This window comes from Lolium rigidum, chromosome 6, assembly GCF_022539505.1.
Source record: "Lolium rigidum isolate FL_2022 chromosome 6, APGP_CSIRO_Lrig_0.1, whole genome shotgun sequence".
Lineage (NCBI taxonomy): Eukaryota > Viridiplantae > Streptophyta > Magnoliopsida > Poales > Poaceae > Lolium > Lolium rigidum.
This window is the reverse complement of record NC_061513.1, coordinates 353,300,420-353,318,357: the sequence shown is the minus strand read 5'-3', so window position 1 is coordinate 353,318,357 and position 17,938 is coordinate 353,300,420. Positions and strand designations below refer to the sequence as shown.

The 17,938-nt window shown below is 42.4% G+C and overlaps 1 protein-coding gene and 1 long non-coding RNA gene across 4 annotated transcripts; one reads left to right on the top strand and one right to left on the bottom strand.

Annotated features, from left to right (window-relative positions):
* Nucleotides 1-8,554: 8,554 nt before the first annotated feature.
* On the bottom strand, nucleotides 8,555-13,848 carry LOC124666717. 3 transcript variants are annotated; one of them, XR_006990997.1, is made up of 5 exons: nucleotides 13,707-13,848; nucleotides 11,856-13,149; nucleotides 10,999-11,068; nucleotides 10,836-10,893; nucleotides 8,555-9,720 (listed from the first exon to the last, which is right to left on the bottom strand). It is a non-coding gene; the product is annotated as an uncharacterized LOC124666717 (long non-coding RNA). The 3 variants fall into 3 exon arrangements; XR_006990996.1 differs by lacking the exon at nucleotides 13,707-13,848 and having other exon boundaries at nucleotides 8,555-8,865; nucleotides 9,292-9,720; nucleotides 11,856-13,276; XR_006990995.1 differs by lacking the exon at nucleotides 13,707-13,848 and having other exon boundaries at nucleotides 11,856-13,276.
* Nucleotides 13,849-16,114: 2,266 nt separating this feature from the next.
* On the top strand, nucleotides 16,115-17,227 carry LOC124664974. Its single transcript, XM_047202380.1, has one exon. It carries the CDS (start codon nucleotides 16,115-16,117, stop codon nucleotides 17,225-17,227), a length of 1,113 nt encoding a protein of 370 aa, XP_047058336.1.
* Nucleotides 17,228-17,938: the final 711 nt, after the last annotated feature.

Sequence of the window (17,938 nt, the reverse complement as noted above, 5' to 3'; positions counted from 1 at the left end):
GAGCCCAGCAAGCTGTTTGTATATACAAAATACGATCTTATTTTATCACAGACCATAGTTTAAATTCAAATAAAGCCGATTTTTTTGATCGGTTTCAGTGTTTCTCGGGAGGTACCGGAATTTATGGTTTTCGGCGAGATTTTGGATATTCGGCCGAGAAAAAATCCCTAAACAGAGGTTTAGCAGTTCATGAGAATGGAAAAGAAACTCTACCCTATGAGTATTACTAGCTAGCAACTCGTGCGAAATTGCTCCGAGCTAACAACTACTTGGGCTAGTTTTCCTGCCTACCCTACTAGTTGCTGCTGCTAGTGTGTACTAGTAGGGGTAGCTAAAAAATCCATCAAAAGCACAACTAATGTTGGCATCAAGATTTATTCCCCATGTAATAAGCATGAGATGTTTTAAACTCTGATGCTTTGTAGTTTTGGTTGTTTTTAGATTCCAATCTCCGCGGCCACGAACGAGGATCACCGCCGGCCCTCCTCCCCACTCTCTATTCCATGGCGAGGAACGCAAGTCCTCAACAACACCTCAAATCCTTGCCGCGGCAACGGGTGGGGTGAGGCAGCTCAGAGACCGCCTGCCCCACGCTCAGCAGACATGGCCGGCCAACATCCTCCCCCTCACGGGCGCCGGAGTCCTCGGGGCATGCAACCCTTCCGGCAAGCGTGTCCTGGCGCCGTGGGTTGCTGCATCTCCGGCCAAACCTCCTCGTCCTCCTTGTTCCCCATCTCGGCATGGCTTTGTAGAAGGTAGAGGCCTGGACATGTTGGACGAGGAGCTCGTCCAGCCCCAGCTCGGAGACGTCCTCCATCACGGCGCCCTGCAAAAGGTCCTTTTTCCCCTGCAAAATTGTTTGGAATAGTTCATATCATGATCAAATCTGGGTCATTTTTTCATCGATGCACCATAATAAATACTTGCACTAGTTCTGTGTGCGATCTGCTAGCTACTATTTCCTATCTTAATTTGCAAGAAGATGGAATCAAACATTCGTGAAATCTGTGTTGAATGCTCAAAATTGCGAATTTGCTTTGGCAAATGAGCTAGGTTTACCTAGTATTCTTTCATCTTTGTGTTCCATTCTTTTGCTTCTAATTCCATGGGTAAGCAGTGTATTGGCATTCTATGTATTCATATTGATCTGATGGAAAGCATGTATGCATCTGGATATGTAACCTCTAATTGGTGAAAGCTCTTTTCTTTACTTGGTATCCTGACGCGCAACACCTGAATACCTGATAAGGTCATATCAGCTTTTTTTTTTTGGAGTATGGTTGTCTAATTTTGGTGATGGCTTGCTGTTGCAGATGGAGCATTGTAGGATGTACGATGCATAGAAGAACTGTATGGGCTCTGGATGGATTGGAGCAGTCGCCGAGGGATTCAGGGTGAGATTACTCTGCCACTCCAATATCATGATGTGGTGTACGTGTGATGTGAACATAACCAATATAATAGTTCCATAAATTGAAATGATTTGTACATTCATACTTCCAGTTTATCAAGTGAATCTTCATATACAACTTGGGAAGGACATCTAGAACGATTTACTCGTCGTGGGGAGTTCTAGATAGTATACTGTATGACTCCGGCAACATGCCACACTTAGAGTAGCCAAGTGAAGCATGTTCTTCTTTGGCTGACATCGTTGTATCCCACACTACCAGCTATACAACATGGAATCTCCGTCAAGTGTGAAGCTTTCCCTTCCATGTGCCCTTAGAATTTGGAACCATACAGATCTTGCAAAAGGTCATTGCACCATTAAGTGGTTGATAGTTTCAGGTGCTTGATCACAAAAGGGACAAAGGGTTGGACCCTGGAGACCCTTACGCGCAAGGCGAACACCTGTCCAAAAACGGTCTTGTAGATCCAGCCAAAGGAGAAGATTTTCCTTGAGTGGTGTCCAGCTTGTCTAGACTGTGTTGTTATGCATGCTAAGATATGATATATATAATGGACAAAAAATTCATAATACTGTATGTATTATGATGCTACTATTATGTTACTTTCCTAGGTGGTGCATGTTTCTTTCTTTGAAACTAGGATATGATGTATTTTATAGATTATATCTTGCTTGCTTTTTTTTTCCTTTTTAACCGATATGCTGTATTAGTTTTGACCAGTCACGTATATATCGGTTATGCATGCAGGTTGTTAGTGAAGATGGAAAGCGAGTGAAGCACAAACATCCCTTTTCTGAATCAGTGCCTGCTTGATTCAAAGGTTTTCAAAAGCACAAGAGTAGGAGAAACGCTGGAACAATATGTTATGGCATGTGAAATTCTAGAAAACGCACGACTTAGTTGCAGAAGTCGTTTGGTTGCACCACAGGAAAAAATGCATGAAATTACTATAGGGATTGAGTACATGTCATAGTTGTCATAGGCACATAGGAAATTTTCCAAGTGGTCTAACTTCTTGCTAGAAATCCTATGAAACTGTAGTATAGGAAAGCAATCCATAGGAATTTTGGAGGTTACAACCCTTTGAGGCATCTATAGGTAAACTTCCTATGGGTAATAATCTTACAAAGTTCGTTTGAGAATCCTTAGAATCAAACAAGTCTTCAGATTTATAAGAACTCTAGGTAATTGAGCAAAATCATTAGTTGTTTGACCTATTTCATCATTTTTCTGACATGCTACAGTAGTAGGCCAAGAGGGCATTATTAATGACGTCCTCTTCATGCATTTAAATAATGAAACCTGTGGTGCAAGTTTCATTTCCAGTTATCGAATTGGTAGTGTTGTTTATTGCCCAAAACACTCAAATTGGTAGTATATTTTATTACCTGAAACAGTCAAATTGGTAGTATAGATTTATTACTGGAATCACCATGCCACCTCAAATTAGGTGTGCTAATGCTTGTAAGTTGTACCTGAAATTGGTAGTATAGCTTTATTAGTTCGTAATTAGTAGGCTTTTCCACAAAGCAGGATGTAGTATCCAATGGGGTAGTGCAGTGATCTATTCATGCCCCTCAAAATAAAGTGTGGTTCATGTGCTTTGTTCATTTGAATTGAGAGATGCGATTGTTAGTTACTTAGTGGAGAGTGCAATGTATTTTAAATTTCTCCTTCAAGTATTGTATTGCTAAGTTTGATATTTCCTTGCATGTTTCGACTCTTTTCTGCATCTTCGGAGGGGGAAAGTCCATGTGAGATGCTCTCTAGTGACTCTCTGGCCAAAATATGCAGTACAACAAATTTCCTATAAACTGACAACCCTCTGTCTAAAGAGAGATCTGAGATGATTGGAGACTGAAAATTTGTTCATTTTGGGCTATACATGTAGTGGTTCTATGTCGCTTACAGTATGTGAAAGTAATATGCTCTCTCACGAAGTGTTTATTTTTTTAGCTTAAAGCTTAGGCTTTGCTTTTTCTTGTGCAATTGAATTGTTATTGTGGTTTATTTTTCTTTCTTTCCTAGGGGTGTTCTTGATGTTGTTTCCTTTTCACCCCATTCTTAGTACTCAACTCTCAAATTTAGCTATTCGTTTCCAGTCACAGTTTATTCACTATTCATTAAGAGAGTACATGGCAATTCTTGAGCCATATTTTGTTGAAATCTATATATCTTGAAATCTTACCTTTCTACAAGAATCTGTCTATTCAAACTGTATTATTTTGGTGATTTCTTTTTCCTGTAGCTAGGATGAATGTTCTAGGAAAAGGAGGCTTTCAAAGGGCATTTCACAAGAGGAATCGAAACATAGTAACATTTGGCTATAGGCCGGCATGAACTAGTGACAAGATTGGGCATGAAAACACCCATCGCCTCTTAAGTGAAATGCAAAAATGAAGCTTTTAACCTCGGGCTTTTTTCGCTTTTTTTCTCAATTTAGAGCTTATGATTTGGGAAACTGATGGTTCCTTGGACCTTGCTATTGCAGATGGAGCACTCAAGGATGCATAGGAGAAATGTATGGGTTCTGGTCGATGCAGGCGATGGATTCAGGGTGAGATTACTCTTCCACTCCAGTAAAATGATGTGTTGTACGGGTGATGTGAAAATAACCAAGACAATAGTTCCAGGAATTGAAGTGATTTGTATATTCGTGAATGGCAATATAATTTCCATCATATTTTTTTAGTTCTTGTTTCTTATTCCATATTCCGCAACTGGAACTTAGCATTTAAGCATTTGGTCTTGTTAGTGCCTTCAGAGTGGTATCATCTTGATTTTTTATTCTGGTATTGAACATGCATATCTTTTACTTTCGTGCGTTCCAGAAAATTTTGCCGGGTATGTATTCCTTTTGATTTTCCTACGGAGCACGTTTCGACTTGCCTAAAAATCTTTTGTGGTGGGATGCTTATGGGGATCTCGCACCATCTGTTCGATGAGTTGCAAGGTGGCAAATGCTTTGCACTATTGATCTCGCTAGAGAGGACGCTGCCGCTGTCGGCATCCTGCTACCCTGAAATTAATTGCTTACTCGATTCTTTTAATTATTTCCTATTTGCTATACCATAAGAGGAGGAGCTAAAAGGGTGCGAAGTGGCAGTACTGGCAAGCATTGTTGGAGGGAACAGAATGAGCAGGAGGCTCGATGGTGATGCCATCCACGACATCCACAAGCGCAACACCTAACTTTCATCTGCAATGGTGTGATCTAGTGTATGTTCCTGGTTGATTAGATGCAACACCTAACTGATTTTTTGTGAGCAGTTTTATTGCCTATTAAATGTGATCATTACTGTCTCTCTTGTGTGAAGCATGCTTAATTCGATAAGATGTTGTACTCAACTCCATCTAGATTCAATGTGCATATTATATTTCCGTCACCTATAGTTGTTCAAATTGTAAACTTGTCTCTTTTCTTGCAACATCTCCTTGTCATGTGCAGTACCATTTTTATTTCTTTTATTTGTAGTCAAGCAAAGATTTAATATTGATGGAATCATTCGCTCTATCATGATCCTTGGCGTTTGCTGTGAAACTCTAGTTGCTATGAACCTTGTTATATAAAGCTTTCATCTGCAATATTTTGTGCATAGTAGCTTATCTATCCTCTTTTCTTTCCTAATATGCAATCTTCTTCTAATCTGTGAGGTGCAAAAGAGCATGTGGTGCGACTGCTGCTGGGCAGGACGTGGCGCCAAGTTCACCGCAGTGGTTGTGCTATCTTAGCTTCGTTACAATCCTCCCAGGTTATTCCTCAAGTCGATGCCCTCTGCCTGGCCATCAAGAAGTTAAACTTTCAACTATTTGTGCTGCTTTTCTGGTACTGGCTTGTGTTAGTGATGTAGTTTATAAGGTTCTAGTTTGTATTAGCCTCTAATGTCTAAAATAAATAATGTATTAATGATAATGCTACTTTCTTCTTGTCCAAGGCATCCTCTATTGGCTGTGATTTAATCCTGATGATGGCACCTATGTGTGTGCGTTGTGCTGTATCGTTCTGGTATGCTATATTCTAATTGGTATGTGAGCAGAAATCCTATCTCTAATTCTTAATATGAATACGGTAGCTGCTGTTAAATCATCACTGTCTTTTAGATGTTTGCATATTAGCATTGTTGTGATCTACAGTTGATATTCTGATCCATGTATGTGCTCTGCATAGCGACCATGGTGTGTTCCATTGATATAGTGCATTTTTTGGCATACATAGTAGCGTCAGGTCTTGAGTGAACATTGTTGAGCTCTTGATAATCGCATGCATAGAAAAGGCTAATGGTATGCTCTTTAGATGTTCAGATTTTGAGATGCATAGAAAAGGCTACTGGGATGCTCTATATCAAGCCCAGTTGTTTGATTCCTAAAGAAAGTATAAATTTGACGGTGCTATATTCTGACTGTGATGCTAGAAATATTTTTTGCTATGGGGAAACATGTCTACCAATTGACTCATAATCTGAAACTTATATGTTGTGCTGGCTGATTATGTCTTATCTTCTTTTGCCTTGTCCATTTGACATCGTGTGCAGCCCTCCGAGGACTTTGTCGCCTGCAGCTACGATGTTGTTGATGTCGTCGGAGAGGACGCCAGCATCCTGATGCTTAGCGGTGGATGAGTAGGTGCGAACAACTTCTGCATTCTCCTTTGTTTAGCTGATTTTTATTTGTAGTTGATACTACATGTTGGATTATAGTTGTTGACCCACATCCCGATTAGTGTTTGATAGTAGCTAGGTGCCTTCAACGCGCTTGGTTGCAGATCTTGATTTTCTTTTGGCAGCGAAACACAACTTCTATTCATGATTTGGTTGCAGATTGAATATAGCTTATATATCGATATATTCAATATATGTGCAGTTTTTGGTTGCAAATATATGTAGTTATATTCTAATTGGGATTCTGCTCACGTGCCTTGCGTGCGGTGGTAGGATCGGCTAACCCCTGGCTTGGAATAATGATATGCATGATGGCCTGTGATGTTTTCAGGTGCTCCTAGGCTCAGCTGGTGCTGAAGGTTATGCCCTGTGAATCTCGCATTTTGATCTTCAGCCGTGGTATATCAATCCAACGAGGTGTTCCGCCAAGTACCTTGAGGAATCCTTCAAGGAGTTGGCTGACTGGTTGAAGGGCATCGACTCGACTGGCTGCACAACACCCCCCTTTCTGGTGGGTACGGTTAGTGTAGAAGAAGCTGGACCTGCCTGATGCGGCCGTGGAGGAGGAAGAGGAGCCGAAGGTGGAAGAGAAAGACGAGAGCTGTAGTGGTCTTTCATGTTCTTCCCACTCATGAGCTCTTGTTACTAGTGTGTTGTGTAATCTAATTGACCGCTGGAAATGTGATGTTTTTTCTGGGGCTAGGTGTGCATGGTGTCTTATGTTTGTGTCCACCATGTAGCTGATATGTAGTGATCCAATACGTACTGATGCTTCTATTTTGTATAAGCTCAATCATATTGTACAATAGTGGTTAAACGACATATCTGGTTCAATCTTGCTGATGGAAAGGATATATATTTTGATGGTTTGAAGCATTGATACAAAGTTGTTTGTCCTTAATTTGTTTGAAGTACATGCTAGAGGTTATGTTTTCTTGTCGTTTTACTGGTCAAACCAACAATCATCTCTCTGTCTCTAGCTGGTGGTAACAAAAAGTCCTTGATTGATGGTTCTTTGGCAAGTATAATTCTGTAGGAAGCAAGACAAATTTGACACTTAAAAAAATAAATCAGTACATAAATTCGGAAACAAATAGAGCTGCATCGGTAAAACAAAAACAAAGTTTGACCCCAGTTCCCTTGATTTCAGATTGATCAATTCATTAGGTGGGAGAGAACCCTGAAGTTAGTGCATGCAGTTATATTACGATGGATATGGCCCATCTAGGCAGCCATTTATTTGGAGGCAAGGAAACCCGAAATTAGTGCAGGCAACAATTACAATGGATGACCTATTGGATCCCACGGCGCAATGACCACACCAGTGAGTCGAAAGTCAGCAATCCGCGTCCCTCATGCGTCTCAGCCTTCCATTATTCCGGATCATCTCTTTGCCACATCAAATTTTAAACGGTCTTCCTCTTTTCCGTCCAACCTAGCCTCTATAAATACATATCCATCATGACTCACCGCGTGCGAGTTGCGCGTGTGATTTAGACTTGTAGAGAGAATTGGTACTCTTGTTCTGTTATGTTTGACAACTTTGTCAACACTAGTAAAAGTGCACGTGCAATGCACGTTTCAAATGCATTCAATAATTTTATCACATTAGATCCATTTGAAAACTAATTTTGAAAAGTAAAGGAAAATTGACGGTGTTGCTCTGTCTATCTCGACTTGTGTTTGACATGTACCAATTTGTTTTATGAAAACGGCACAGTTTCATTAACGAAGAGAGAAAGCAAGGCCCGCAAGCGGCAATATCGACTTTTTTAGCACATCCTGTAATGGCAAACGAAAAATCCCATTGCTGGAATGATAAACCAAAGATTAGCGACATGTAATGGCAAAAATTAAACAAAAAGCTGGCATGTTTAAAAAGCTGTTGCGCACAAGTGAAATTATACTTCAAGTATCCAAATCATAAACCAATGATATCTTGCATGCCCAATGTGTATCTTGACTGACATAAACTGAATCAAGAATACATTACAAGCTCCCAAATATCAAATATAAAACATTAGTACATTTCTCAGAGATTTATCCCTCTAAATCAAGCTGATGCTAGATTTTGTACAATTGTATCTCCTTATAGAATACAATATGAACACACATAGTTCATCAATCTAAAGGGTGGTACGCTTAAAGAACACTAACATATTAAGAATTTCCTGAGCACATCGTGTTTGATCTCCACACTAACATCCCAATCGATATTCATAAGCTTGCGTGTTGTGCCTTTGAGAGCTTCGGCTAGAATATGTTAAAGAAAATATTGTAGGGAGTTATTCGACATCAATTCACCAGGTTGCATATGCAAGTTGTTGCAGTTTGAGCAGGCGCAAACTTTTGTTCTACCTTACATCATATCTACCTAAAAAAGATGGTAGTACAAGCATATATGTAAAAAAAAAAATTAGTTAACATGTCTATATGCACTTGCTTAAGCTAAGAAAAAATACACAAACATATTCCATGATGATATAAGGAATGACAGTTTAACTTTGTGACAAATGGCCTGTATAAATTAAGAAGGTACAAAAAAGAGGAAAACTATTGATTATGCACTCACACACATCTGATGGACAAAAAAATATTTGCTGACATCAAGAACTGAATCCACAGAGACTATGGGTCGAACCAACAAGTGCAGCAGTGAATGAAGTGGGTTACCAAAAACAAAACAAGGGGGCCATCATTCTTGTCTGTTGCATACCCAGCTCCACCCCTTCTTATCACAATCTTTTTTTCAAGTTCTGAGTAGGTTGCCTTCATCAGCATCACCCGAGGAAGCTCTGCTCAAGAAAAAAACTGTGAGGACAAATAACCAAAGATTATGAGCGTTTCCTGTTTTCGTTAGAAGGTTAAGACCGTAGTGAGCCAATTAAATTGTGCGATGCACATGTTCTAATCCGAATTGGAATTATACAGTGGTAACTGAGATTTTTTAGCATGCATGCCATTGTAGCAAGAAATGTGTACCATGTAGTTTTCACAGAAAGTAAGTAAATATGCACAAATCTCACGTATATCCAGTATTAGGAAAGTATGAAACGTTTGTTATGTTCAATGAGGGATCCACTCACTTAATTATCATGGTTATTCGTTATCAAACATTAAAGCTGATAAAAAGAAATAACATTTGTACTTCAGACTGCAAGCTTTTTTAGTATATTGCTAAGACATTTAGCCCCTCTGTGCATCATCCAAATTGTCCATACCATAGTTTTAGTCAAGCTGCTCCTGATAAGATAGACTATATGTGAGGGATAGTACTGCCATGAATAATCCAATCAAAGATTTCATCATTCCATTTGTGGCATCATGTATCTCCTATAAACTATGAAAATACCTACAGGCATGTGACATGATGAAATAAAGAAGTTAGAGAATCCACATGCGGCACTTAAACGTGGGCGATAGGATAAAAATCATGGTCAACCATCTGTTGTTGCATCCCATCCTGGGCTCAAGAAAAGTAGTTTACTGGATGTTTTTGCCCTGCATCCTGCACTCAGTAGAATAGTTCTTACCCACCTTCCAAGACAGGGCTGCAGGGCGAGGAAGGCACGCATCAACGGCGCATTTGAATTCAGAGTACATGCCAAATTCCTCGCACCGCAACTGTAGCACTTCAGTTTAACGTTTGCCTATAAAAAAAGTGGTTGTTAACTGGCTTGCCCAAGTGTTACTGCATGATGCTGCTACCCTGTGAATTCAGAGTATCATGACCTCCATGCATCCACATAATGAGCAAAAATGTCGCCAAGTGATGCATTCAGAAAAATGTGGAAGAAACTGAGTTTTTCGATTTAATAATGGAGCACATTCAATGTCACATATTGATCCGGTGCTAGGAAGTTCGAGCAACAAATTTAGATGAAAATGTCAAGTGTAGACGTTTCTTTTTCGAAAGAGGCCAGACCTGTGCAATTCATAGAGAAGAACAGAATTGGCATAGACCAAGTTATAGTAGTATTGCAGAACCTAGTATGCGTGTGAAAATTATAGTAGCATTAGATACGTCAAATTTTGCATTTGCTAGTTTGGAAGTTCGGTTTTCAAATTTGAATATCATGTTTTACTTTCTATGGCATTATTCTGTTAACAGATTATACATGCCACATATGAAGTGCAGCAACCAAAGGTGTGTAAGATCATATTCAGTAGACTTCATGTTATTATTTAAGCTAGATTGGATGTCATTGTAATTGATATGGAGCAATAAGGAATGAGATGATTTCTAGAAGGAAACAAATACACAATCATTAAAGGTGATTGATATCACCCAACAGAAAATGCAACTAAAAATGGAAGGGTGGGATATCATCCATTTTCATCACAACAGAAAATCAATCGGAATATGCTCAATTAATATTAGATCCATATAATCATGGAAGGGCACTCTAATTGATATGGAGCAAAAAACGTAATGGGATGATCCCTAGAAGGAAACGAATACACAGTCATTAAATGTAACGGGAAGCATAAGTTATTCTATTATAATTTAACAACAATCGCGCAAATAAATAGTTTTAGGGTTCTCATGCATATGAAACATTATTGTCAAGTTATGAGCTAAGGCATAATACTATTTTTGAACGTGCTTTTTTAGCAAACGCATGCAGATTTTTTGTGGTTGTATCAGAAAAAACATTATGGTCACTTTTAACAAAGCGTCAATAATTAGAATCGCTATTTTCACAGGCCAGGGTACCGTCAAAAATTGGCAGGACGGATGTCATTCTACCATCAAGTTCCTTACCTCGAAGTGTACACATCAAGAATCCGGTTCAGCAAAATGCTCATGCTTTGCTACAGATCTGAAACCAAATTACGTGCTCAAAAAACTGAAAATCGGAAAGTCTCTTATATTCACCCAAATTAGGATGTCTAGTTTTGCCAATAATAGGCAACATTTAATATACCTTCCCATTTCCTCCTAGCAATTTTGAAGAGCTTGGATCGAAGTCAAACCTATCATCAGCAATCCCTGAACTGAAAACAAACATGATTCAGTAAAAATATGCATCTCGGATCTGCACCATATACTCCCCAATCAGGTGTGGCTGGTGTAAACACCCCCAACAGCCACTTCAGAAGAATATGCACACATTTAAATATGATAATACGGTAATAAAATTTCTCGAATACTCTGTAAGCGGCCATTTTTTAGTACGTGTGTAAGAAAAAAAAAATTATGACCTATACTTTGGTTAGATCTTCTCACGAATACTGTAAACAGAGAGTGGACACATTTATTATTCAACACTACAGTGGAAAGAAACGAACATGATACAGGATGCAACACTTGCAAACTATGCATTCTTGAGATGGTTTATGACAATGGAGGTCAATGTAGAAGCCAACTGTGACAAACTAAAACAGCATTAGTTCAATTAACGTACTTGGAGGATAAAAGAGTAGTTCACACCTTGAAAGTTGAGCTCATGATCCAAAATTTCCATTCAACTTTCCATTAAAGGGATGAATTATCAAGGACTTGAGGAGGGACGACTAAAGAAGGGCATGCATAATGATCAACCATGTAACTAAAATTATGACTAATCCATACATAAAAAGAACATTAGTTTCACAAGCTATTAGTTATGTCCTCCAATTGTGACCACAATGTTCAGATTTCAGCATTAAGTATGTTAAATCACAAAATCATGGTAAAATATGAAATATGGTAGAGGATGCAACACATGATTGAAGTAGCTGTTTATAGCCAACAATTCTGTACGTACATACACCTACGCAAATGATAGGAAGCAAAACTCACCGGTGGCCTGAGTCACCCAGGCCACACGCATCTCCCCTTCCTTTGAACAGCCTCTTGTCACAAGAGGAACAACTTACACATCGTCGCAGTCCTTCAAATCCATATTACCTGCAGTCTTCCACGACTTGGCACAACTGACTGAGACCAACTCCAACTTAATATTCTGGTCGTCTTCTTCATACTATACATGGCCATACACAAATTCTTATCAAGGTGTCCACCAGATCAGAGTCTAGCAGGTTGTTTGCCAATAACTCTCATCTGCAGAAATGTAGTTATCTCCTAAATATTTACTTGCTTGTTTGCCAATAACCCTGATCAATGCCATTAGACAAGAATTACATGTTAAGTTATCAGCTTGGTTGGCAATAACCTTGATCGATGCCATTAGACAATAACCCTGATCAATGCAGTTAGACAGTAACCTGATCAATGACATTAGACAAGAATTGCATTTTTATACAATATATAAATAATTATTTTGGAACCTGGTACCAGCCAGCCAATTAACAATTCTCATCAAGGTGACTACATAGACATAGTATACCAATAAATATATATATAGGCTCAGCTAAGAACTGTTTCACCTCTTCTTCTATTTTGACAAATCGTACAGGCCAAATCCCAAGCACCGCACTAAGAACTGTAGCACATCAGTTTTACGTTTGCCTACAAAAAAAGTGGTTGTTAAATGGCTTGCCCAAGTGTTACTGCATGATGCTGCTACCCTGTGATAATTCAGAGTATCATGACCTCCATGCATCCACATAATGAGCAAAAATGTCGCCAAGTGATGCATTCAGAAAAATGTGGACGAAACTGAGTTTTTCGATTTAATAATGGAGCACATTCAATGTCACATATTGATCCGATGCTAGGAAGTTCGAGCAACAAAATTAGATGAAAATGTCAACTGTAGACGTTTCTTTTTCGAAAGAGGCCAGACCTGTGCAATTCATAGAGAAGAACAGAATTGGCCATAGATACTATAGGTTCTCAAAAATGTTCAGAGATAACTTATTTCAAGAAACAAATAAATTCCTTCCAGAGAGCTTACATACACCATATTATTTCTATGACTCTGGTCTGAATTATAAGATCACATATATATGATATGCATATATGTACGGAGATGCACACATCTTTATTTTTCCGTGCTGAAAATTATTCAGAGAACAACTACAACTTGCATAGAAACAACTTGGCTGTGAAAAGAGGGTGGAGATATAATCAAGTCAGTTCTTCCAGGTCCGTAAACACGATGGTCTCAGGCTGGAAGTGATATATCCCTGACCTTAGATCATTTGTCCTCAACTCCGGTTCAGTAAGTAGCTGAAAAAATACTGCCTAATGTTGGATTGACCCAGACTTAAATTGCATTGAGATAGACGTGCGGGCATATTTCCATTTAAATTGCAATGAAATTGACCCAAACTTTCAAGGAAAATGAAAAAAGGAACTCAAACTCAAACCGGCGGGCGTCGGGCGGCGGGCGACGGGCGTCGGGCGGCGGGCGGCGGGCGTGGGGCGTCGGGCGGCGGGCGACGGGCGTGGGGGCGGCGTGCGGCGTGCGGCGGGCGTCGGGCGGCGGGCGGCGGGCGTGGGGGCAGCGTGCGCGGCGGGCGTCGTGCGCGGCGGGCGATGGGGCAGCGTTGTCCACGGATTAGGGACGGGTGATTAGGGACGGGTGATTAGTTTAGGGCCGGGTGATTAGCGTCTGGGAGTTGTCAGCCTGGGCTGTTTTAGCACTAATTGTGGTGATGATTTGGAGCGTTAGATGTCCATCTAATGGCCGTGTTTGGTTGGTTCTGCCCCCTCTGTGCCTTTTTATATTGGTAATATATCCCTGACCTTAGATCATTTGTCCTCAACTCCGGTTCAGTAAGTAGCTGAAAAAATACTGCCTAATGTTGGATTGACCCAGACTTAAATTGCATTGAGATAGACGTGCGGGCATATTTCCATTTAAATTGCAATGAAATTGACCCAAACTTTCAAGGAAAATGAAAAAAAGGAACTCAAACTCAAACCGGCGGCGTCGGGGCGGCGGGCGTCGGGCGGCGGGCGTGGGGGCGTCGGGCGGCGGGCGACGGGCGTCGGGCGGCGGGCGTGGGGGCGGCGTGCGGCGGGCGTCGGGCGGCGGGCGTGGGGGCGGCGGGCGTCGTGCGCGGCGGGCTATGGGGCAGCGTTGTCCACGGATTAGGGACGGGTGATTAGGGACGGGTGATTAGTTTAGGGCCGGGTGATTAGCGTCTGGGAGTTGTCAGCCTGGGCTGTTTTAGCACTAATTGTGGTGATGATTTGGAGCGTTAGATGTCCATCTAATGGCCGTGTTTGGTTGGTTCTGCCCCCTCTGTGCCTTTTTATATTGGTATAGATTAGGACAATTGCTTGATCAATGTGGTTCCCTTTTTTTTATTCCGTAGCAAACATTCAACTAGTATAATTAACTAGGGAGCAAGACAAAAAAAATCTCAAGAAAAAATCAGTACATAAATTAGGAAACAAATGCATCCGTATTAGTAGGAAACGAAAACAAAGTTTGACCCAGGTTCCCTTGATTTCGGATTCATCAATTTATTCCAGGAAGATAGCTATTTATTCGGAGGAAGAGAAACCCGAAATCAGTGCATGCATCTATTACGATGGATGATATTTATTAGGAGGCAGGGAATTCCAAAATTAGTGTAGGCAGCTATTACGTTGGATGACCCATGGGATCGCATGAAACAATAACAACCACGGCATCGAGACGCCGGCGAGATGACAGGTCAGCAATCCGTGTGCTTCATGCGTCTGAGCCCTCCATTACATCGGATCACCTCTTTGCTGCATCAAATTTCAAAAAGACTTCCTCTCTTCCCTCCAATCTACACTCTATAAGTACAGACCCTTCGTGACTGACCGCGTGCGGGTAGCGTGTGTGATTTAGACTTTGACTTTTACTTGTCGAGTAGAGCAGAGGAGAGGAGACGAGAAGAGGCCATGGCTGGCCATCGGAGATGGTCGATGGTGATGGCCATGTCCGACGACGGAACGAAAAGGTACTCGTCGAGGCAACGGTGGCTGTTCGGAGTCCGTCCAGCGGCTGGGATCTAGCAGGTAATCGATCGATCCAATCTTTTTGTTTTACTTGGTTCCATGGACTAGTTCTTCTTGGGGGAATAGATCTATTTGTTCATTTTTGTCCTTCTTTTTTAGGATTGTTTTCCTAGCAGGTGATTTTGTGTTACCTCTTGGGGATGTCGAGTTGCCAATGATGACCGAGAGACACTTCAAGGGGGCAGAGGGTGCGATAACTGTTGCTGCACATAGGCTCGCCACCATTGACAAAGGCCATAGGAAGAGCAGGTAAGATATCTAGCTTTTCAGATCAAGTGGAGTACAAGCAAGCGTAGCTAACTCATGTAGATGTATATGCATAGATCATATAACACCATGGCTAGGTGCCAGCATTATTTTGCAACAAATTGCAATACGAATATAGAGTAATCATGGTCGTAGTCAGAGACTACAGAGGTCAGCGCTTGAGTCATGGCGTATCAGAAGTTCAGAATGATTCCACCTAGGGCGGCCATCCTTGAAGCAAATCCGCTCGAACCAGGGAAGGTACTCGAGGCCCCTCGCCCCCACTTGATGGAGGGGCGGCGCGAGAGCACGTAGAGCTGGCCACGGAACGGTATCAGGACGGGATCCATCTTGTTGGTACTGAGGTCGGGGCCGTGAAACTCCTTGGAGGTCGCGACATCGTAGATGATGGTGTGACCCTGCCCTTCCCCGCCCACGCCGACGATCCAGGACCCCTGCGGCGACGATACCGCGGCGAAGGACATGCCGGGTTGGCTGAGGTGCAGGGGGACCATAGGCGTCGTTGCGCCGACGGTGAGGATGGAGTAGGAGGGCTTGGCGGCCTTTTTCTTCCCGGCCTTGTGCTCCATGACCAGGTAAATCGGCGTGTCGGGGTCGTCGATTCTCCGGCGATGGCTGGCGGAAGTGGAACCATCATCCTCCGCTTGGCGCTTCAGCTCGCTCGGCATCTCGCGGGAACAGGGACGGAACAGAGGCGAAGGTGCTGCAAAACCTCAATGGACAGCCGTCTTTCCCTGGATTTTATGATCACCACCAAGGTGGGCCGTGGGCCTGGCCCTACGTCTTGCAATCTCGGAAAAAGAAACCAACATCATCCCGAGCGACCGTATTCTCATCTGAACAGAAACAATCCCGGGCGGCGTTGGCGTTGGCGACTGCGGCGCACAGAGATGAAGAGGAGGACCGGTAGAAGAGGTAGGGACGTGGAGGAGGCCATGCTCCCGAAGAAGAAGAAGCAGAGGATGGCCGAAGCGCAGGAGATCGTTCGCCCGGAGAAGAAGCAGAGGACGGCCGACGTGGAGAAGTCGGCCTACCTGGTGGTAGGCCATGGGTACGTGAGCCCTGCCTTTTCCGTGTTCAAGATCGAACCCTACACCGACGGCGGCGGAGACACACCGGTGAGAATCCCACGCCGCCTCGATCGCCTCAAACGCAACCACAACATGTCTTTCGTCCCCTTCAAATCGAAGGACCGCCGGTGGATCGTCGGCGTAGGCGGCTGCTCAACCGATAGGCGCCGCTACGGCCCGGGGACCATCATCTTCGACACCGGGAAGCAGTTGGTGATCCGTGGACCGGAGCCTAAGTCGGTCAAGAGCTACCCGATCCTGCTACCAATCGGCCACAAGATCTACGCCCTGGCCCGAACCCCCTCCGTGGTTGGACCGCTCAACTTCGTGCCCTGGTTCGAGGTCCTCGACCTCTCGAGTGCACGGGAAGTCGACGACCGTCTAACCAACTGCAAGTGGAGACGCCTGAAGCGGCCGCCATTCTTTCCCTGGGAACTCACCCCAGGGGATTACGTTTGTCCACCGAGTGTTACGGTCAAGTCCTACGCCGCCGTGGGCTCCCGCATACTGGTGTCCGTGACCGGACATGTGGGCACCTACGCGTTTGACACCAGCTCCAACAGGTGGTCGACGGTGGATGACAAGAACTGCCTGCCGTTTGTCAACGGCGCCGACCCGCACAGCCCTGGGCTCTTCCTCGGCTTATCAAGGACAATGAAGGCCATCGCCGGATACAAGATCAATGTCGATGGCGCTAAGCCACTCTCTGTGGTTGAGATTCCGGTCGTGTCTAAGTTGGAAGATGTAGACCTGGTGGTGCATAGCTACAATTTCCTTTCCCTGGGGGTTGACAGGGGCTTCTGCTTCATGAGCTGTTGGAGCGTTGATGAAACGAGAGTTTTTCAGTTGCAATTTGGGATGCAACCGAGATTTCTACAGTTGCAAGTGAAGTTGCAACCAAGCTTTTTTAGTTGCAAGCGGAGTTACAACTGAGTTTTTCAGAGAATTCTATGGTTGCATTTGGGGTTGTAACCGTGTTTTTCTGTTCCAAGTAGTGTTGCAACTGCCATATTTTTTTGCATTTACAAGTGCGGTCGCAACTAAGATTTCTATATTGTTGCAATTGCAACTGTGATTGAAAATGGGATTTTTGTAGTTGTAGGTAGGATTGCAACTGATATTTTTTCCTGTTACAACTAGAGCTGCTATTAAGAAAAATATTCTTAAAATTTATTTTTGTATTGTGAATTATCTCCTATTTATAGTTGAAAAGTTTGTAGCATATACATATCCTATACTTCCGCGGTCTATTTTGCTGATCTATCAGCGCCTGTATTATGAATTTGATCTCAGCAAAATATTAGTGAATAAGTAACTGAGGACAACACACAGATAATGGGCGTCGCCGCGTCAGGGTGTCGCATATAGAAAATGATTAGTCGCTAGATTCATTGTCGTACGGTTGTTTGCTCATGTGTGCGTGTACGATGTAACAAATGGAATGGTCGATGGATGACGTCATTTGACTTCTCAGCTAATTGAGCTATAGACAATCCCTAAAATATATTATTAAATGTTGAATATTCATCTTGGTTTATCTTAGATGGAAGTTTTGCGAGTTGGTTGTAACTAATACCCCCTCCGTCCAATAAAGGGGATGCCACAACTTTAAATAAATTTTAATATCTATACACTAACCCCCAG

Coding starts and splice junctions, on each gene's coding strand:
- LOC124664974 (XM_047202380.1), top strand. CDS start 16,115: ATGAAGAGGAGGACCGGTAGAAGAGGTAGGGACGTGGAGGAGGCCATG.